This window comes from Rhineura floridana, chromosome 8 (assembly GCF_030035675.1).
Source record: "Rhineura floridana isolate rRhiFlo1 chromosome 8, rRhiFlo1.hap2, whole genome shotgun sequence".
Lineage (NCBI taxonomy): Eukaryota > Metazoa > Chordata > Lepidosauria > Squamata > Rhineuridae > Rhineura > Rhineura floridana.
This window is the reverse complement of record NC_084487.1, coordinates 32,401,720-32,425,061: the sequence shown is the minus strand read 5'-3', so window position 1 is coordinate 32,425,061 and position 23,342 is coordinate 32,401,720. Positions and strand designations below refer to the sequence as shown.

The window sequence follows — 23,342 nt, the reverse complement described above, 5'->3', positions numbered from 1 at the left end:
CCTTTCACTCACAGCCATCCACTGCACCTCCCTCAGCAGGGCACATGGGGAACAAAGGCAATCAATATTTGGGCTACTTTAACAAGGATATCTTTTAAGAGGTAACTTCCCTCACAGCCTGCTTCCAGCCTGGTGCTTCAGTGGCTGCTCTAGTCGTGGGGAAAGAACATGAGCTCCCTAATGCTATTATATTAGAAAGATATTATTGTGCTCAGTATCACCCTGCCCATGTGGTCCTTGAAGCCAGATCATCCAACCCAAAATCCATTCAGCCACCCTGCCCTTCCCATACCCTGCTCTCACCTCTTCTACTGGAAGTTCCTTGAGGCGGGGTAGCGAACTGGAGAGCAGACCGATGAGAAAGGGAGTTGGTGAGCATGCAATGTCAATCATCGAAGGGGGGAGTACAGGGATGTAGGTGTGCTGCCATGTGAAGGGGTAAAGGAGTGCCACCATGGCGTGGCAGCATTTCGACAAGGTGCTAGAAGGAGGAAACACACACAAGTGTCAGTCTGAAACTTTCAGGGCCCCTTTGAGACAGCTAAGATAATGGCTTGGGGGGGAGAGAGAGTTGGCTCCACACAATGACACCTGACCAGGGTTTGACCTGAAACAGTGCCGGGCTTCCTAAGAATCGAGTTTAAGAAAGAGAAATTAAATCAATAGTCTTCACCAGTGTGAAGAGAAGAACTGGAAAATTGTAAGCATCCAAAGTGGGATGTGGGCAGGGCTTTTCACTAGTACCAAGCCAGGCAGGTTTCTGAGCTTTACAGAGGTCATTCTGCTCCCCCCCCCCAAGCTTTCAGATCTGGTCCTTCCTCCACCACTGTTATCCTCACCCTTACTTCAGGAGGCCTGAGAATTTGCAAAAATATTTTTGAAAAGTTTTTTTTCAAATTTACTTTGTATAGTTTCTTTTGAGTTCAGAGACTGAATTTCCCTTTAGCATGTACATATTGTATCTTATGCACAGTTTTAAACAGAACTTCCTCACCCTCTCAGACAAAATAATACTAGCACCTATCTGTTCCAGTGGCTACAGTGCAGACCAGAGATCTCTCTCAAAATTGTATCATGGGGCTCACATTATTTTTGCACAGATATCCCTCCACACACACACACACACCCAGTGCACGGACTCCTGGAGTCATGGGATGAATAGAGATTCCCAGTTTTCACATTGATGCCTCTTAAATATGGCAAGGCATGGAACAGCCCCAACATTCCTTTTCCCTTTTTCTTGCTAGCTAAGCAATTTGCTAGAAAACCAGAGCATATACCTCTGCTGAGGTCATCCACACGTGGGAAGACAGCACCAACAAAAATAAAAAGATACAGGAAACTAAGCAACAGACATAAAGCTGAGGACACAGCCAAACAGCAGACTCTTCAGAGTTACCCTGCTGCTGTCTTGAGTGACAGGTTGGATGATTCAGCCTACCAGCTGAAACCTGCCATCCACATGAAGATTGTGCCATTCCTGACACTAATCACTGCTAGTACAAATGGAAAAGTAGGATCAGCACACAATACAGCAATCGTGGCATAAGACAGAGTTAGTCCCCCAGATATGATTGGACTGTAGCTCCCACCATCCCTGTCCATTGTCCATGCTGGTTGTGGCCAATGAAGATTTGAGTCCAACATTTGGAGGATCACAGGTTCCCCACCCCTGTTGCAAAAAAAAAAAGTAATCCCTGCTCAACCCCCCCCCCAGCTTATTATAATAGATAGTAACAAACATCAAAGGGCTTGCCATTTCATTCCTTGACTTGGAACAATCCTGATCATTTGGGAAGCTCAGATCCGCAAGCAGGGCTGCCTTTGTCTTTTGTAGCCCCATGAAGTAGAACAAGGGTGGTAAACCTGAGACCCTGGGGGCCAAATGTGGCCCTTTAAAGCCTTCCTATATTGCCCTTGGGACTCTCTCCAGGCCACACTCCCTCCCCAGCCATGCCACCTACTGGCGCTACTTCACACCTTCCTTGAGGATTTTTGCCCGGCTGGAATTCACCCTTGAACTGTAATAATGTCTCTTGCTTGCCTGGATGGAGGTCTGAGAGGGACGAGTGTAGAAACTAGCGTACTGCAGAAAGGTACATTTTAAATTCATTGCTCTGTGCAGTTCTCCCTCTGGTCCTTTACAGGACTGGCATGTCCCACCGTACCCCAAAAACTTGCCTGGAAGGGAATGCAGCCCTTGGGGTGAAAGAGGTTCCCCATGCCTGAGTTAGAAGCTTTTGCTTATTTATTATAGCTTTTATGCTCCAACCTTCAAAGAGATTATCCTTATAAGGATCAAATAAAATTCAAAATATTAAAATGAAGTAATATTAATTAACAATAGTAATATTATGTTAGCATACTTAGTTGGCTCATCCCCAACCCTACTCCTTCCAAACACCTCCAGCTTGCCCCACAACCTTGGATCGGTCACAGTCTCTCAGTCTAACCTACCTCACAGGCTTGTTGTGAGGATAAAATGGAGAGGGCAGAGAACTATGTATACTGTCTTGAGCTCCTTGGAGGAAAGCTAGGATACAAATGTAATAAATAAGTAAATAAATATGAGCCTGTGCATAAATAAGAGCGACCTCTTTAACTAGCCCGCAAAAGGCCCTTGATACAGCTTGGAAGAAAGAAGGCTGGGGAACGACAAGGCAGGGGAGCGGGAAATCCTCCTTCCCCACCTTCCCTGGCAGCGGGGAGGGTAATGGCAGAGTTAACTCACGAGGCAGTCATGAGAGAAATGCTTGCTGTTTCTCCTCTCTCTGAGACTCAATGGGGTTCCCTTTCTTCACTGGAAACCCAAGTTCTGTGTGGAACAGTTGAAAGAGCCGAGCATGTTTAGCCTGGAGAAGATTGAAGGGAGGCACGATAGTGGGCTTCAAATATCTGCAGGGCTGTCATGCAGAAGATGTTCTCTGCTGCTCCAGAGAGCAGGACTAGAACCAACAGGTGGAAATGGCAGGGAAGCAGATTTCAGCTACACATCAGGAGAAGCTTCTCAACACTAAGAGCTGTTTAACAGTGGAGCAGACCGCTTTGGGAATGGCAAGATCTCCTTCCCTGGTGATGCTTTAAGCAGAGCCTAGATAGCCACCTGTCAGGGATGCTATAGTTGCAGATTCCTGCACTGAGCAGGGGTTGGGTTGGGTTACATGAACGCCAAGGTCCCTTCCAACTCTAAAACTCTTGTTATCCTGTGATTCCTCGAGCCTAAAACAAGGTTCACATGGGGCACCCTTAGTAACCCATAACCTTACTGTAGCCTTCCCTTGATGATTCTATCACTAACAACCTTAAACAAAAAATAGCATTCCAAAGTTGAAAAAGGAACTTCTGGGAGGGATATGAGAGACACAAAATAAATGAGGACAGCGCAAAGCAGACTGTTTGGAGTGTGTGTGTATATACACAGAGAGGGAGAGAAAACCAAGCACCAGACTAGACAAGACTGCAGGAGTTCCATGATCAGTCTCCCCATAAGCCACGTGGGACTGATGCCATTTGGGAAGCAATGCTGTGTGTGTGCTTTCTCTTTGAACTGCACACCCTAATCAGGATTTCCCCCCCCTCTCCTTCTGCTTTCCTACCAAGAGGGAAAAGATACAGGGTCCTCATATCTGATCTCCCTGCATCTCCCCTACTTTGACTCCCAACGGTTAAAAAATGGAGGGGGAAATAAAATAAGTGTTCTCCATGCTTCATACGTGTGTGTGCATCTGATGCATGCATGCACAGTGTTGTGTGGAAGTTCAGTTTTCTAAGAATGATAGCATTTTTGAGTAACAATGAGTGGATATGACTACAAATGTCTTCCTAGCAGGTTATCTACTGTAGATGTGGAAAGACGAAATGTGCCTCCCCATTCAAACATAGCCCATAGATTGGAGGAGATATTTTTCTCTTCTATGATTTTAAAGAAAGATCCTGCCAGGCAGCCTTCAATTTAGCAATAATAGTAGAATTAAGCAACATTATTTCCATACAAAAAAACCCCCTAACCACCACACACCACCCTCTGAGACAGATAAGAGAGCTAGTAACTCAGCAGCTGTGAGACTGCAAACTTCTCTGAGTATCTGGGGAAGGTTCATGTGTTACTAAGTCATACACATCACGTCATTTGGCTTTATGAGCCAGGCCTTGAACGGAAGGAGGAGGGGAGAAAGAGAGAAAGAGACAGTGCGGCCTGAAGGAATCATATGGCCAGGAAACCATTCACAGCTGGCTTGAGTTAAACACCATGAGGGAATTTACATAGAGAGGGAGGAAGAAGGGGAAGGCTGGGGGGCGATATCCCCAGCCTGATAACAACATCTGCAGTTATGCAAGGGAAAAGGAAAGGATGCTTGCTAATGATGGACTTATTAAAAACAAAACAGGACTGTTTATATTTAGTACATGTGCTGAGCTGCAAGAAATTCTGGCTTCCTAAGAATCTTCAAGTTCTCATGCTTCATTAAAAAAAGTTCCTAGTCCTCATGATTGAAAATGCAAGTTTTGAAGCCAAATACAGGCACTAAATTTGAGGGGCACAATGTATGTATCCAGCGTATAGAAGTACACAGACTGCCAAGAACCTCAGCAATTTTCAAGTGGTTTGTGGAGAAAAAAAATTGGGAACTGCTGCCCCTTGGGCATTGGTTTTCAACACTTTTTAAAAACAAGGACACCCCCCCACAACATGCTGTGATATTCTGTGGAACCTGAAAACGTATAACCCCTCCACACACACACACATTTACCCTGCCTGTTTTGTCACACTGCTCAGAAATAAAGACTAATTTGAACATTCAGGATTTAAGTTTGCAAGTTGTGTTATGGGATGGGCTACTTGTTACTCATGGACATTCCCACCCTTGGAGGGAAAAGGGAGCTCCTCGAGGTGGCAGGCTGTAATATTTCACAGAACCCCTAAGGGTTGCTCATGGAACCCTTTTAAAAACACTGATTGAGGGCCTCCTTGGTGGTGGTGCCCAACAGTAGTACACCCTGCCAAAGAGTCAGAGCCACCCCTGCATCTCCCACAAAACACAGTGACATCATACTTACTTTCCTCATACTGCCAGGCAACATCCCTGGCAACAGAAAGCCACACAGCTGCCAGCCCTATGTTCTTGGAGCAGGGAGTCTGGCATCCACATAATGCATCCTTTGGCACCCCTATGTCCTAGCATTAGGGTCGCCAACATGGTTCCCCTGAGTGCAATGGTGCCCTTGAGGATTTCTCCTGGCCATGCAAAATTTCTGGACTCCCCCTCTCACTACCCCTTTAATCAGGTGCTGAGAGTGGTAACCTTTGTTCCTCCCTCCGCCCTACCAAAAGTACACACTTGGAGGAGGAAGGTAGCAGAGTGATGCTGTTACAAATGGACCCTGAACTTCCTCATAGCTCACTAGAAATGCAAGTTCCTCTATTGTGAGTGCAGCAGGATCTTTTGCTGGAGTTACCCACACGTCACTCCTAAAGTGTGTATAAATCTACCTTCAGCTTAATAACACATACACAGAAAATAAAATAAAGAGTGGTTTTATAATTTATATTGTTATATTGTATTTTATTGTATTGTATTTTGCTGTATTTTACTATATGTACGTTGCCTAGAGTGGCCATCGGCCAGATAGGCGACACAAATTAAATTTTATTATTATTATTTTATTTTATTATTATTATTTATTAAGAGAAGAAACAAGGAAAAATATTGCAGTTTACAATTACAGGTAACAATGAGCAGCTTTCTAACTATTATTCATTCATCCAGCAACACTAGATAGACTAAAGCAAAGAGATTAACCCTATGAACTTTCACCCACCCAGAAAGAAAAAGGAAAGAAAGAGGCCCAGAAGTTGCATATACCTTTCCTGGAGAGTTGCTGCAAGACTAAGACTGAGAGAGACTTTTGTATCTAGCCAAATGAGTCAAAAGGTCTGCCCTCATGTAACCAGCGCTAGATTTGAAAGATCTCACTCAAATTCTTAGCTCTGAAGCTCTGTGATTGTCCCAAAGATGCTAGGGTGCATTGGTAAGAAAAGCAGCTGTTGAGCCCTCCAGAAGGAACTGCTGACCCCTTCCAACCCCTCATGTTTTATGTTGTTGTTGTTATGTGCCTTCAAGTCAATTACGACTTATGGTGACCCTATGAGTAAGTGACCTCCAAGAGCATCTGTCATGAACCACCCTGTTCAGATCTTGTAAGTTCAGGTCTGTGACTTCCTTTATGGAATCAATCCATCCCTTGTTTCGCCTTCCTCTTTTTCTACTCCCTGCTGTTTTCCCCAGCATTATTGTCTTTTCTAGTGAATCAGGTCTTCTCATTATGTGTCCAAAGTATGATAACCTCAGTTTCATGTTTTATACCTTTTTCTAACTAAACTGACCCCAATGTAAATGTGACCAGGAAGATGTGGACCAACCCATTTCCTGATAAGTTCCCACATAATATGTGTGATCTCCCTGCTGTAAATTCCTGATGATTCCTAAAGGTTAAGATTATAATAATCTTTATGTAAACTGTTTCTTTGTTTGAAAGGAGCACCTGATTTTTACTGGGCAACATTCCCCAAATTTCCATAGGAGTCAAGAACCCTCAGGCTTTCAAGATATGTTCTCAGGGGTCAAAGAGAGGCCGTTTCCCAGGAATCTTTGCTGTTGCAGGTTTTCCAAACTCTGGTTCACTGAGGTGAATCAAAGATGAAAAATTCCCAATATTTGATTCCTTACAATGCTCTTTCCCACTTCCTCTTTCAGCTCTATGTGCTTTTAAAGACTCAGACTGGCACCAGAGGAGCTGAACAGAAAACTGAGCAACATAGATGGTAAGAGAGAAAGCAAGGAGGACAGGAGTGAAAGGGGAGCTATCTGAAAGCCTAGAGAGATGGGGAGGAGAACAGGGGAATTTTCTGAGGGAAGAGGGGAAAGTGAGGTGCTGCAGGAGACAAGAGAAAGACAGAATAGAGTGCCAGAGAGAGAGAGAGAAACACATGCACACACACAATCTGGTCCAGGAAAATGAATCCTCTTGAAATTGCATATTTTCATGGGTTTCTCCCCCAAACTACCATCAAATTACAGGTCACACCTGTCTCCATTGACTAAGCCATAAAAATAATGGATACAGTACTCCCGTGGCACAAAATCATGGATCTGAAGAATGGATCCTTATCAATGCTTTTAAATTTTACAAGAAATCCATTCCCTCAAAATGAAATCATAGGTCACTTCTGGATCCTTCACCACTTCTGTTCTTACTGAAACTTTTGTTGTCATCCTATGTAAAAATCATGGGGTTCCTTGAGGATCCATCCCTTAGATCAATGTTTCTGCAGTGCCAGCAAGCACTGGATCTGGGATTTTTACTGTGCAATTTACCAATGAAAGCTTTAATTGTATAGTGGTTTTCTGAGGATGCCATGCAACAACAAGCAGATTCAAGAGGATCCGTTGTAATTCTATTGAATCCAACTTTTTTACCTAGACTAAATGGAAAAGCAAACGATCTCAGGCAGTGCTCATGGCATTCTCTCCAGATTTCAAATGTGCCTACAGATTCAAAAAGGACCTGGCGATATTCCTTCAACCCACCCCATCCCTTCGAAGGAGCGCTGAGTGGCTGCAGCCTCTATGCATCCCTAAACCATTAACAGAGAAATAAACAGAGCCAGCCTTAGACCAAACAGTGCCCTATGCAAGCAGCATCTTTGGCACACTCCTTTCTATTCAGCTTTTGAATACCTTATTTTCATTGCATTTGTAGCTCATTGTGCGACTCTGATGCACAGCTGTATGCAAGGTTTACTGCTGTCATCTGCATGCTGATATCTGTAAATCTATATCTATTCATGGCACATGAACTGTTTGTACTTCTTGTCTGCTGTTGAGCAGATAGCCCATGGCAATCTCCTCTGTCACCCTTGAGCCTGGTACCCTAAATCAGTTCAAGGGCTGCATTCCCTTCTAGGCCATCTTCCAGGGATGGATGGAATAATGGATGTAAATTTCATCTTACTGCAGTAAGCTACTTTCTATTCTCTCTCTCTCATCCAGGCAAGCAAGAAATGTTATCAGAGTTCAAGAACACATTCCAGCCAGGCAAAAATACTCATGGTGGTTGTGAAGGAGAGCCAGTGAAGGGTGTGATCTGGGGAGAGTTCAATGGGCCGCATTTGGCCCTGGGGATGAGGAGAAAGAGGGTTAGGCCACTTTGAGCATAATTCCATGCCACTGAATGCTTCCGAGATGGTGAGAGGTCAAGCAGGGTCCGCTTCCCTTGAACGCCAAGGCAATCAGGGAGTCAAAGTGGGGGTGGGGATAAGGAAAAGGCTTACTCCCTCCTATCTACTTGCATTTATGTTTTGCAGGTGCCCACTTATTTACTAAGGAATCTTTCTTGACAGCCTGGCAGCACAGGCCTTCAGAAGTGATTGGGTTGTATCCAACGCTACACAGGCAGCGTTCCACTCACACAGTGGAACTTCCCCTTCCTCTCCTCACCAATCTGCCCCTCCAACCCTCGGGAGCAGGTTTGGAGGGTGCATGTGGGCTGCAAGGGGGGGGGGAAGTTCCACTGTGTGAGTGGAAGTCTGTTGCACAAGTGGAACAAACAATGTTTTAAGTTCTTTAAATGGTTCATGGCATCTTTGGAGAGTTCCAAAGTAAGGCATACTGAAGACTAGTACTTTTCCTATTTGTCAATGACACTTTTACCTAGAAACAAATAATTTACAGCCCAATTCTATACATGTCCAATAAGAAGGAAATCCCACTGAATTCAATAGAGCTTACATCCAGGTGATATAGGATAGCAGCCTTAAAAAAAAAGGGATAAACTTGGCCTCCACAATCTATTTCAGTCACAAATTATTGGAATCTTTCCCTGCAAATGCAGCACATGGTCTGAGTAAAGCTAACAAAAAATTAATTTAATAGATTGGACTGCCTTTTTTAAAAATTAAGTCATTTTCCTGAGTTGAAACGGGATGTTTGCTACAGTTGCTATGGTAAGGAGGAGGGAAGGGTGAAATAGAGTAAGACTTCTTTCCTTCCCCTTTGGCAAGGTTTGGAGCAACAGATCTTTACAGGAAATGATTTTTTAAAAAAGGGAAAGAACAACAAAAAACCTTCATTTGCAGTACATTTATTAAACCTGGCTTTAGTTTGGCTCAGAAAAAAATTCTTCACAGTTCACACAGCATTTGGCAAAAGGCCCATGGACTGCAGATTGTTGCAGCAATGAGAGCTGTAACAAATCACACAGGCACACAGCTTTGCATTGTTCACACACAAGATGTGCACTCAAATACCCAGGCAATTTGCACACTGAGAAAAGGGGAGCATCTGAATGATAAACTGCAAAACAACATGATAAATATGATCTATCATATGCCTTTCTTCACCTGCATGTGCTCACTAAATACCCTCTGCTGAATTACATCTAGCATTCCAAACTGCTGAGCCACTTCAAACAGCTGCCTTAGTTTGAGAGAGAGAGAGAGAGAGAGAGAGAAGAATGACAGATAGGAAATGTGCCACATAGAGGACTTTAATTTCTTTCTTCAAAAATAAAAAACTCCCTCTTATCCAAACAGATGTAATTTGTGAGCTTGTTACATATGTGTTAAGACTGATGTGCCACCATTCAATCAAATTATGAGGGTTTCCAATAAAAATATACATTTTTAAACACAATAAAACAAAAACATAAAAGAAGCTAAAAATCTATAAAAACAATCAAATTAACATGCAGCACAGAATAAAATAGGTCATTTTAAAAAAGAAATCTGGGAAGATTTGCCTGATGCCAGAGTCGGCTCCAGGTGCCCTCTCTTGGGACTGAGATTAAGTGGATGGTAGGCCATGTATGTGGTGTAGTGGTTAAGGTGTTGGACTACGACCTGAGAGACCGGGATTCGAATCCCCACACAGCCATGAAGCTCACTGGGTGACCTTGGGCCAGTCACTGCCTCTCAGCCTTACAGAAAGGCTATGGTAAACCCCCTCTGAACACCATTTACCATGAAAACCCTATTCATAGGATTGCCATGAGTAGAGATCAACTTGAAGGCAGTCCATTTCCATTTTCAGGTCATGAAAGTTTATGCCATAATACATTTGTCAGTCTTTAAGGTGCCACACGACTGTTGTTGTTTTTTTCTCTAGGGACAGCACTCCAAAGCTGGAGCCCCACCACTGAGAAGGTCATTCCTCAGTAAACACCACCATACTTGAGATGGCATTTCAGATGAAGAAGGGCCTTGGATGATGATAAGCACCATTTCACACCTTATAAGACTGTTCTGAGAACAAACATACATGACATTGGAGGGGGGGAGGAACAGGGCTGAAAAAGGTGTACTATTCTCCCCTGATATGAGAGGAAATGTTTTTCCCATTAGATAAAATTAAAATTCGGATATAGAAAGCAGTGAATTCTGATGCCACTTTCCCAGACAATACCCACTCTGATGCCTTCCCAGTTTCAACCCGCTTAAATGATCTGCATAGTGGCATGATGTGGTTCATGCAGTTCCTCAAGCATATTGCTCCTTGAAATCCTAAAGGAATTGCACCAATCTGCATGGCCTAAAATGAGAACTAGTCCCCCCCCCCGCCTTAGGGATGTTGCTAGATGCTGCCAACACAGACAACTTTGGAAGTTTTTTCTCTGTCAAGTCTAGACATTTGTTAAGGAAAGCTTAGATTGCAATATGTGAACTATTTTCCATTTTATGTCTTTAACTCTAAAAAACAACCACCACCACATTTATTATTTGATACCTTTATTTTGTATGAGAATTTCTATCCTGCCCTAACTAATACATACATATCATTCAGGACAGCTTACAATAATTAAAACGGCATCATCATCATCATCAAGCAAAATACAATGGAGGCAAGCCAGATAAAAACAAAGCTCAGGTTAAAAAAAACCCTGTATGCTTGCCAGGGATAAAACTCCTGGAATAATAATAATAACGTCTTTAGCAGCTGGCAGAAGATGGTTGAGGGGGGGGGATCAAAACTGTATGGAGCAAAGTATTCCACAGTTTGGGAGTGACCACTGACAAAGCCGTAAGTCTCATCACAGCCAACTCCGTTTCCATCATAGCCAGGAAGAGGCCTTTCCACTAGATCTTAAGGCAGTGAGGCAGGGGGGTATGGGAGAACACAGTCACCTCGATATCCGGGGCCCAAGCTATTGAGGACTTTTAAAAGGTCATTACTATCACTTTGAATCATGGCTGGAAGCAAGATAAAAGATAAGTAACAGAGGCTTGGAAACACTTCAGAAAGCCACTGCCAGTCAGAGTCAACAACTCTGGGCTGGATAGATCAAGGTGCCAGCTTTATAGGACTAGTTGATCTGGTAACATCTCATCTAGAGCTTTTCTCTCTGGCCACAACTGCACCATACTATGGTACCACTTTAAGCAGTCAAGGCTTCCCCCAAAGAATCCTGAGAGCTGCAGTCTGCTACGGGTGCTGAGCATTTTTAGGAGACTCCTTTTCTCCTCACAGAGCTATAATTCCCAGAGTGGTTTAACAAGGATACCCTTTTCCCAGAGAACTCTGGGAATTGTAGCTGTGTGAGGAGGAAAGAGGTCTCCTAGCAATGCTCAGCACCAGTAACAAGCTACAGTTCTCAGGATTCTTTGGGGAAATCCATGACTGCTTAAAGCAGTATGATACTGCTTCAAATGTATACTGCAGATGGGGCCTCTCTCTTTTCTCCTTGTCCAATGGGCTGCTCAGGAAGGGACAGTTCACTCTTGCCTGAGACCTGAACCAATCACTTGCAGGGGCTTCTTTCCTCCACATCTTTGTTATTTTCAGCTTTTTTTCCCTGTCTCCCCTCACACACACACCTTTGCTCCCTCCAAGCTTTTCCCACCTGCATGAAATGAGGTCGAGGGCTAGAGGATCTCACCCTTGATCTAGACCAGCTCTTCCCAACCAGTGTGCCTCCAGATGTTGTTGGACCACAACTCCCATCTTTCCTGACCATTGGCAATGCTGGCTGAAGCTGATGGAAGCTGTGGTCCAACAACATCTGGAGGTACACTGGTTGAAAAAGGCTGATCTAGACTATTAGAAGACCATTCAGAAACTACAGGTAGTGCAAAAATACAGCAGCAAAACTAGGTGTGTGGATAATCTCACAACAGTTTTGGAACAGGTACACTGGCTCCTGGTCAGTTTCTGAACATAATTGAAGGTTCTACAAGTCTTCTTGCCATCAGAAGACAGGTGATGACCGGAGCAAGGCCTTCTCATAGTTGTGGTAGCCTGCCTTTGGAGTTCACTCCCCAAGCTGTTTCAGCTGGTAGCATCCTGGTTTTCTTCTTGGCTCTAGCCAGGTAGCATACCTGTATATATATATATTGGCCATGGCCTTTTAGATCCGTTAGTTTTTTTGTGTTTTTTATGCTAGAATTTTACTGCTGCTCTAGTCTTGTGTTCATGTATTTTAACTCTATTTTATGCATTTTAAATATTTTATTTTGTTCTTTAAAAAATATTTAAAATACATAAACTTTCTGAAAGCTGCTGTATCAGCCCTGGCTGAAGGATAGCTAATACATTCCTTAAATAAAGTCAAATTCATGTCCCCAGATGGTGAAGTTTAGTTTATATAGGGAGGAGGTGGGAGTTTTTCTTGGATGCAAAAACAAGCATCACATTTTGAACAGATATAAGGCACAATCCTGTCTATAGTTAAAAATGTCCCCTATCCCTCCAACTTCATAATCTCATTGTTTTGGGATGGCTTATATCCAAATTTTACAAGATTAAGGAAATCTGTACAAAATTCTAAGTCCAACATTTTTACAGACATTTGATGGAGGGAGGTAAATAGCAGATAGGAAAGAGCCAATAAGAAGGAGAAGGGGAAAGGAACACAGGAAGGACACAGAAATAAACCCACATTCAGTACATCTGAACTTTATTCTTCTGGACGAATGTAATGCACTGCACAGTATGCGGTGCTGCCCTTGAAGATGGTCTGGAGACTGCAGCCAGTGCAGGACAAGGCTGCTAAGCTGGGGCAGCCTGACAGGACCATATGTCACCGGTCCTGAAAGTGTTGCACTGTCTGCCAGTGAGCTACCTGGCCAAATTCAAGGTGTCAGTACTAGCATATAAAGCTCTAAATAGCTTGGGACCCAAGTACCTAAAATAATTCTTTCCTCAGTATCTACCATCTCTGACCCTATGATCATATCAGGGGAGGCCATGCTGGTGGTGCCACCACTGGGGGCTACCCAGTTGGTGTTGACCAATCATAGGGCCTTTATAATGGTCGTACCCCATTTGTGGAATGCCCTCCCTGGTGAGGTGCATCTGTTTTCCCTCATTATGGACTTACAGGAGGAAGTTTAAAACATTTTTGTTTACCCAGGCGTTTGACGGCTGAAAGATACTGCTCCTGACAACCATGAAATCACCGATTGAGAGAATACTTTTTAACTGTTTTTAGAATACTTAAAAAATGTCTTTATTACTAATATGTGTTCCATCCTGGGCTCCTTCAGGAGGAAGGACAGGATATAAATAAATACATACATACATACATACATACATCTTTCCCCTGCATCCATGAGAGCTAGAAACTTCAGGATTCCAGGTCACACTGTATGCAGATGTACTCTGTCAGTCTCTGCTCTCTTTTCCCAAAGCTTGCCTGAATGTTATTCTTGTCCACCTTAAAAACAAAAACCTTGGTGGAAGAATGAATTTTTGGCTCATCTTATGGCAGAGACCTTTACAGCGTTTCCCTTCCTTCTCTCAGCCCCATGGATGCAGCAGCACTTACTGGGAATTGTGAAAACAGGCAGGCTGTTGAAACTTGATCTCGGGCTTATAAGCATCATTACTCATCTGTTAAGTTTTGTCTTTGCTGGCTTGGGGAGAGAACTCCACTCGCCCCATCCTCAAGTGTTTAAGAAATGGCTGGGTGCCAAGCACCAGCTGCAGAAAATCTTAGAAAGAGATCTGCCCCCTCCCTTTTTTGTAAGGTGTAGAAGGAAATAGTTTTGTTTGGATCGCTCATGGACAATTAACTATGAGCCATCCAAGCTAGCAGTAAGGATGCTAAAAATTGCACGACTATGTTAGTCTGAGGTCCACCAAGTTCAGCAATTTGTCTCAAACAGCAGCTAGTCAGATGCTCTGGAAAAAGCTCACAAGCAAGGCATGAAAGGGTGACCATCTCATGCTGCTTATCCCCCAGATTCTGGTACTTACAGGTATTATGTCAGAGACTTCCAAAACATAAAAGGTTCCATTAGTCCATTAGCACTTACGATGAATAACTGCTGATATCCCTATCCCCCTCAAATCTGTCTAATCCTTTTTTTTAAGTTTGAACAAAAATGGAAATGGACTGCCTTCAAGTCGATCCCAACATATGGTGACCCTATGAATAGGGTTTTCATGGTAAGCGGTATTCAGAGGTGGTTCACCACTGCCTTCCTCTGAGGCTAAGAAGCAGTGACTTGCCCAAGGTCACCCAGTGAGCTTCATGGCTGTGTGGGGATTCGAACCCTGGTCTCTCAGGTCGTAGTCCAACACTTTAACCACTACACCACACTGGCTCTCTTATTAAGTTTAGTTAAAGCCATATAAGCCAAGGTCTTTCCACATAATCACCGACAGTATAATTACAAGCATGTTCCAACCAATATGCAGTACAGGTACCATCAGGGTGACATTTCAGTGATAAATGGGTGGTGGGGGAATATGTCTGCATGAGACTCCACCCCCCAAAAAAAGATCTGTCTAGATCAGATGTGGGGAACCTTTGGCCCTCCAGATACTGCTGAACTACAGCTCCCGTCATCTCTGGCCATTGGCCACGCTTGCCCAATACTCTCAGGCACGATATGTACAGCTTCCCAACATTTGTATTGTAGTTTCAACAACTGGAAAAAATGTGATATCCCTGAAACAAAACGGAAACTCATACATTCGGAGTGGGGAACTTTTTTTAGCCTTTGGTGGTGGTGAGGGGGAGAGTGCCAATGGTGGGCAGGGCCAGAGGAAAAAGTGGGTGGAGCAACACATGTAGCTCTTACTTTTGTACAACAGGCTACACTCCAACCATGCAAAAGTCAGAGGCTCCTATACTCACATCTCCCCATCATTATCAAAATTCAAGCATGCATTCCAGCCAGGCAAGAGCACTGAAGGAGGACGCAGAGCCAAGCCTGTAAGGGGGGGGGCGGGGGAGGGGACTTGAAGTCCAGATAAAAAGGTCTGGAAGGCCACATTTGGCCCCTGGGTCTGCGGTACCCCACCCATGGAATAAGCAAACTTAACAGGAACAAGCAGCAAAAACAACAACAAAACCCCCAGTACCTGAGTTTGTCTGCTATAAATATCACCCTCCTCTCCAGCAGTAGGGAAGCAAAGACTCGGCTTAAGTGCCGTATGCTCAGTGAGGAAAACAGGGACTCAAAGTCAACATGCTCGAGCCTTGAGTCAAGTGGTCGACGCAACTCTATTACCTGAAAAGGATAAAGAATTATTGCTCCAGTGAAGAAGAATCAATAGGCAAGGGTCATCGCTGAATGTTAGAGCTTTTCTTTGCAAGCAGAGGGTCCCAGGTTCAATTCCCAGCATCTCCATGGAAGGCTAGGCGGGTCACCTGCCTGACACCCTGGAAGACCACTGCCAGTCAGTGTAGACAGTACTGAGCTAGATGGACCAATGGTCTGACTCCATATAGCATGGATTCCTGTGTTCATATGATGGTGAAATCTGGGACCTAAAATCTCCCTCAAGGTACTTAAGGAACCAGATCAGCCATTTGTGTTACATTTACTTCACTTTTGTCCACCACTCTACTGCTGTCTCACTCTTGTTTTGATCTTACTTCTGTCCCAGAGCCAGGAAGGAAGTTCTTGATGCTGATGGTTCGACCCAACGCAGGAAAAGGAGCCTCCATGACGCTCCTCATAAGGGGCTGCACCAAAGCAGGGGAAATCCCACGCCTTTTCTCAACCTCATCCAAGATCTGAAAAGCAGAGAAACAAAAAAGTAGAGGAAAGAAAATCTTCTACAGAACATGTGTTCATTTCATATGTCTCTCCCTCCTCCTTTGTCCAAGGACATCAAGTTTTCTTTTCTTTTCAGGATGCAACGAGACACAACACAGGTGACATGCAATAGGGATGTCCCATTTGAAATAATTAGTTAATAGCCACAGGAGACTAGTAGTTTGCACTGGGACCATAATGCTGTATTGTGAGAGAGTGAGTTTGTAAAACTCTTTCTGACTACACCATTTTGACCAATTTAAATGCCCCCTTACAAACTGCTATTTGCCCCATGGCAGAAAAAGTAACTGATATCATGTGGGTGCCTATTAAGTATCTCTCCTCTGCAGAGTAAACAGGGAGCTATTTTAAAATCAAGAAAATGATTCAAAGGGAGGGCTACACTTCCTGGCACTATGGCAAACTGCATCCTCCCTCTCCATGGCCGCTATTATTTTTAAAAAAGCCACTTCAGAAGATTCTAATCACAGAATGTTTAGCATGGCCCTTAAAAATGGGAGATAGGGAAGAAAGGATTCACAACACATTTCAAGAGCTCTCTCATAGCTATACAAGATTAAACTGCAAAAAAAGGTAATGCATTTTAAGAACTTTGGATAAGATTATTTCATACCTGCTAATAACTAAAGCAAGGTTATCAGCCTAGGACTAACTGTCATCCTTGTTTTGTTTCTGAAGCAAAGTCCATGTATTAGCCACCAAGTGGGGAAGACCAGTGAGTGAAGAAGGGAGATATTCCGGATGAAATTTCTCAAGGGTTCAGAGCACAGGAGATGGCAAATCTCTCCTCTCCACTCTAAGTGGTGCCCCAGCACAAATCCTCTTCTTCATCCAGCGTCCCCCATTTCTATAACCTGTATTGTCCATCTTCTTCTCCCTTACCTTAGAAAAGAGGTTGAAACATCCAAGGCGGCTCACAATGCAGTAAACCTCAGGAAGACACTTCCCTTTCCCACTAGGCTTTCAAGAGAGACAGACAAAAGACATACCACCACAAATACATAGTAGTTAACAAAGAGAAACAAGATGTTTGGCGAGTCCGTATATAGCACAAAAGACAGGTTTCTCCAACCTAGTTCTCCTTACAAAAACGTGAAATGATTAATATTAGTATATACCCCTAAATGCCTAGGGAATAGAATTATTATTCAGACTTTCTAAAAAAAAAATCTCATTACTTCTCCAACTAAGTGATTTCAAATATTGAGTGTTTGTAACATCTGAGAGAAGTGGATACTTGGATCTGCTTGCACAATGGGAATTGTGGTGCTGCAATGAAACCCAAAAAGCTGTAATGAAAAAAGTGTGAGATAAATATAGGAACAATTTGTTCTGGAAATTGCCTTATCGTCATCACTATATTTTATAGCAAAGTATCAAGCAGCAAGAACAATTGGTAACTTTGACACTTGGCTGGAACACCATGTGTCTAATTTAACCAAGGAAGGGACAATTCCTATATTTGATGAAATGGTTTCAGAAATCTGCTAGTTCTGCTAATCTCTTTCCCCAATAAACCCAAATTAGGGTGCAATCCATCCATCAACCCCATTTGTGCCAGGCTTGGAGGCAGTTTCAGGGGTGGGGGAGAAGCTGGATCTGGCACCACTGTCATTATGTGACGGCATTGGGCCAACTGCTGCACTAGCTCTAGGCTGCTGCAGCAATTTGCCTGCCCCGCATCTTCTGCCCCAGCCAGTGTGCACTGCAGGGCTGTGGATGGAGTAGTTAACCCATTGCTCCATTCAGGATTGTGCCCTTAGATGTTGATTACGGGAAATAATAATAAAAAAGTGTATCTTCCATTCATTGACAAATCTTGAAAATTGGTTTCTGGTTTCTCAAAAAGGATTATAGTCTAAAATATGTAATCAAACTCCCATTTTAGATGAAAAAGGAGGCAAGTTTCAGATATACTTGGTGGCCGAGTAAAAATGTAGAATTTTTTTTTAAAGCTATGGTAATTCTCATAGAAGATATTATTGGGTGTGAACTTCTATATGATCCAGTAGTACTTCTCTTAGGATTAAGAATTTCATTAACTGCAATTTGAAGGGGACTTCAAACTAACCACTTCAAATTTGCCTAGAGTTAGATGCCATGACAAGCTGTAGTTAATGAAAAATGGAAGCAAGAGTTTTTTAATTCCTCCTTGCCGCACCAGAGAAGGAGAGGGCAGGGGGAATGCATTAGCCTGGGGGAAGGCTAGGGTTGTTCCCATCATGATAAACTTGGGACTATTTTGACATTCAAACACAGCCGTCCTTTGGGAAGATTTGTTCATTAATTTTTTTTCATTTTGGAGAAAATGTGATGAGTGCTGACAGCATAGAAGAATCTTCACCTTTTTGATGGAAATGGACTGCCTTCAAGTTGATCCTGACTTATGGCGACCCTATGAATAGGGTGTTCATGGTAAGCGGTATTCAGAGGGGGTTTACCATTGCCTCCCTCTGAGGCTAGTACTCCCCAGCTGGCTAGGGCCTGCTCAGCTTGCCACAGCTGCACAAGCCAGCCCCTTCCTTGTCCGCAACTGCCAGCTGGGGGCAACTGGGAGCTTTTTGATACCATACTCTTTTTAGAAGGATTTTATCAGTGATAGCTGGTGCCCTTCGGGACTGGTGGGGCATAACTCAGGAAGTCAGAGCTAATGACAGGCAGAGCCAAGTAACTCTGGTTTTGTCCCCATCCTCCTCCCTGCTGAGTTCTACAAGGGCAACCCTGAAACAAAGGAAGAGGTAGAAGCTGACAGCTAGTGCCACCCCCGAGGTTGGTTGTAAGTAAGGAGGTAGGCAGCTGGGGGCTGGCTGAGCTTGCTGGGGCAGTGCCCCACTTGCCCTAATGGACCAATCACCACAGGCTTTTATTTTATAGATAGCTACCAGTAACCTTCTGCAGTATCCGAACCGTCGGCTCCCATCTTCACTAGTCAAGACAAATGAGAAAGTCTCACTGAAAGGAGGGAGAGAGAAATACGAGTTAAGAATGAACTCTGCCTTGATAAGGATTTCTTTTACACATACTATAGCAGGTGTAGGGAATCTCTGTCCCACCAGATGTTGCTGAACTACAACTCCCATCATGTGTGGCCATTGGCTATGCTTACTGGGGTTGATGGGAATTATAGTTCAGCAATAGCTGGAGGCCCAAAGGTTCCCCAGCCCTGCACTACAAGGAGCGCACTGGGGTGGGGAATTTCTAAGAATGCACTACTTCAGACTGCAGGGAGGGAACTATGTTTGAATACTAAGTGGGCAGAGAGAGTGTCCTGCAGAGTTTTTATTTAGTGCATGTATATCCTGACCTTCTTACACAGAGGTCAGAGCAGCATAAACACACACACACCCAATTCAGGGGGCTGTTGTGAGGATGAAGTAGGTTACGCTGAGAGAATGTGAGTGGCTCAGAGACACCCAGCAATCATCATGGCTGTGGGGGATTTTAGCCTGGAATCCCCCGATCTTTGCCTTGAAACTGTAACCTACAGATAGGGAACCTGTGGCCCTCCCAGACATTATTGGTCTCCAACTCCTATCAATGCCAGCCAACACTGCCAATAGAAAGGGATGATGGGAGTTGTAGTCAAGCAACATCTGGAAGGCCAGATGTTCCCCATGCCTGCTCTAACCACTTAGCACCACAGGCTCTAGAAAGAAAAGTAGAGTGGTGGGTGGGAAAGGTTCCAGTCTTGCCATGTCTACTATGCACCTGCAAGCTTCCTGAAGGCTGGCCAGTTGATAGTGCTAGATTAGATAAGTCTCTAACCTGAATCCGGGACAAGACAATTCCTTGTTCTTACATGAAGCTAACCCAATTTGACAACTAGTTATTCTAAGAGATGAGCCTTACTATTCCACTGTGCAGCACTATTTTGGATAGGGGTGGTGTGCTATCATGGGGGGTGGAGCGAGAGAAAGAGTGTCAGAAAGAAAGAAAAATCTATGACTTAACTTGCCTGTTAAATTGGCAGACGGGTGTCCAGTCTTTAGCATCAGGGAAGCAAAACTGAGGAATGGCTTTCAGTTGGTCCTCTGCTTCCCTCATGAATTTGAAGGAACGTTCAAGCTAGCAGACAAAGGGAAAGGGGTATGTTTCTGATTAGATGGGAGTGAAATAGCTTGAAGGATTTGCGCCCCCCTCCCCGATGCAAGAAAGAGGCGATGACAGAGACTGAACTTCTGCCAGGAAGATATTAACACAGCTATTTGTCTCACTCACCCGACTTTCACATGTTTTTCCTTCTAGCTGCCACCACATCTTATGGATTCCTCTCTGTAGCCAGCTTCAGCATGCATCAGGGTCTTTGGAAGTGAACCTGATGTCACCTACCACACCATCAGAGATAACTCTAGCATTTTGCAGAGATATCTGCAGTCAGGCTGCTTGGTTATCCAAGAACATAGAAACCTGCCTTATTCCAGGTCAGACTGTTTGACCATCGTACCCAGTGCAGTCTGCTTTAACTGGCACCAGCTCTCTAAGTTCAACCAGAGGCTTTTCCGTTCACCTGCTACCCAATACTCTTTAACTGGAGACACAGGATGGAATCAAGTATCATCTCTGCATGCAAAGCATGTGTGGCTCTACCACTGAGCTACAATCTCTCCTCAAATAAGAACGTAAGACAAGCCTGCGTGATCAGGGCAATGGCCCATCTAGTTCAGCATCCTGTTCCTGCATTGGCCAAACAGATTATTTATTTATTTATTAAATTTTTATCATGCCTTTCCTCCTAAAAGGAGCCCAGGGCAGCAAATAAAAACACTAAAAGCACTTTAAAACATGTTAAAAACAAAATATTTAAAACATATTAAAACAGAACATCTCTAAAAGCATATTAAAACAAGAGATCTTAAGAACATCTTTAAAAAACAACTTCAAAAAGATCTTGAAAAGCAATTCCAGTGAATACATAGACTGGGATAAGGTCTCTACTTAAAAGGCTATGCTTATGGGATATCCACAAGCAGGACATGAGCAAAAGAGCACGCTGCCCTCCTGCAGTTTCCAGCAACTGGTATGGAGAAGTATACTGCCTCTGACAGTGGAGGCAGAACATAGCCATCAGGGTTAGTAGCCAATGGTAGACAAATTGATGGAGCATAAGGCTAAGCCCATTCAAGTTGGCCAGTTTGAAATATTTCTCCACATGTCTGAAGCAAGCCCATCTCACCCCCTTCCCCCTGAAAAATACTTGTAGTTTCTCTGTTCAACAACCAACTTTAGATGATGAAAGTTTGCAAAGACACCCTCCATCACATGACCCACCTTTAATGGAAACTGCTGGGTGACTTCAGGGACATATGGGGCACAAGCCTGCTTCTTGTGCAATGACACCACTACGAAGTACTCAAAGAGCTGCCTTTCTTGGTACTCGATGAGATCCCGCTCCAAGGTTTGGTATCTGGGGGCTTGCTTCAGGCGAGACTTCACATGAACCAGGCGCTGGCTGTGAGCTACACAAAGGCAGGCAAAGGAAATCAGGTTTATAGCAGTGTTTTGCATGATGTTCTCACAATGCTTTGCAGCCCTTCTTTTTCAAACAATGTATTCACCGTTATCTAAATGGGTTGGTATTACTTCATGCCAAGATCAGAACAGAAAAGTTTCCAAAGTACCTCACAGAACTGTAAAGCAACATTATACAGACGGCAAAGATAAAATGTATTGTTACAAGTCATGATACCATGAACTTTATAGTACAATGGGAGGAAGGAGAGCAGCATAACACACAGTGGAGGAGTCAAAGCATTTCAGAAGGTTACATACATATACATGCACACACAGACAAACATATAGATACATGTGCGCGCGCATTTAATTGTACAATTCAAAACTCTGTTTATGAAAATAAAAATATAAACAGCTAGAAAGATTTCCCTGTATTGATAATTGTACAATAGTATCTTACCTACCACTGCAAATCAACTTAATCACAACTAACTTTTCACATTGATTTCAGTGGGACCTGAGTCTGGATCCAACCCATTAAGTCTACAAATTGTTAAGCGCAATAGACATATTAAACACCACCCGAATGTGGCTTCTCCAGACCCTGACCCATTGGTGGTAGCTCACCCACGCACTTCATTTTTAGGAAGAAAAAATCAAATCCAAACCCAACATATTAAAAGTGGAATCTTATTTCTGTTGATCAAGGCTGCAGTTCTAAACACAGATACTAGGGAGGGAGTAAGCTCCACTCAACAATGTAGGACTTATTTCTGAGTAAATGTGCATAGGATTGCACTACACACTGATTCCAAAGATAATAAACTTTTCCTCTGCGAACTGGAATACCAGAGAGCATCAGTTACGTAGCTGTCAGAAAGCCAGACAAACAAATTATTCATTTTTACAGTATCTGAACGTCTGTGCAGGCACAAAAGGAAATCCTGGCAGCGTCTTTAGCAGGTCCTCAAATCCACAACATTTATGTCAAGAATCAATCACTTTCTCCTTTGCTTTCCTTACATCCCTGTTTTCTTACCTTTCAGCTTCTCTTCAGTGTCGCTGTCCGATTCACTATTCTCATCTGTAACTAGTAGGAAACAAAAAAGAAAGACTTTCTGAATTTTCTTTAAAAACAATTGCCTCCTGGACAGCAGGAAAAGCCCAGGCTTTGGAACCTGGTTTCTCAAAAAGTGGGCTTGCAGGTCGAGGTCTGACCAGTAGTGGTTGGTGTGGTGGGACAGAGCCACAGAGCTGCCCTCCTAACACTGGTGTTGCTGCACTTACCTGGACGGAACTGGGGCAGAGCAGGGCGGTGGGAAGGTCGGGGCTGCGAGAACATATTGGTGGAGCCAATCCAGCACTCCCACCAGTGTGTTACACAGCCTTGATGACACCAGCACACAGTCCCGTCCCACCTCCATCCAGATAAGCTGCAACGACCCTGGTGTTGGGAGGGCAGCTCCGTCCCACTACATCACCTGCTGTCTGATCTGACAATTTACCTTGTGTCCCAATGGCATTATGAAGTGTGTTTCCCCTGTTCTCTTCCATACCAGATGTGGGGAAGCTTTAGCCCTCCAGATGTTGCTGAACTACCAATCCCATCATCCCTGGCCATTCGCCATGCTTGCTGGAGCTGATGGGAGTGGTAGTTCAGCAGCATTTGGAGGGCCAATGTTTCCCCACACCTGCTCTAAGCCATGACAGTTGCTGGTTGGAATGGAGTAATATGCACAGTGCAATGGCATTAGGACACAGTGTTAAGTTGTACCAAACATAGTAAGTGGGAGTGAAGAACTGTCTGCAGCCCAATGTCCTTTAGAAT

At 43.8% G+C, this 23,342-nt stretch overlaps 1 protein-coding gene across 1 annotated transcript in view; it reads right to left on the bottom strand.

Moving 5' to 3' along the window:
* The window catches only part of DENND2A (DENN domain containing 2A), a 49,680-nt gene that overhangs the window by 10,578 nt on the left and 15,760 nt on the right, over positions 1-23,342 (bottom strand). Inside the window, exons 8-15 of the mRNA XM_061638788.1 lie at positions 22,554-22,604; positions 21,332-21,519; positions 20,019-20,128; positions 18,946-19,015; positions 16,946-17,023; positions 15,880-16,020; positions 15,363-15,511; positions 304-481 (exon numbers count right to left, since the gene is read on the bottom strand). Coding sequence (XP_061494772.1) covers positions 304-481; positions 15,363-15,511; positions 15,880-16,020; positions 16,946-17,023; positions 18,946-19,015; positions 20,019-20,128; positions 21,332-21,519; positions 22,554-22,604 — 965 coding nt within the window. The remainder of the gene's footprint in view (positions 1-303; positions 482-15,362; positions 15,512-15,879; positions 16,021-16,945; positions 17,024-18,945; positions 19,016-20,018; positions 20,129-21,331; positions 21,520-22,553; positions 22,605-23,342) is intronic.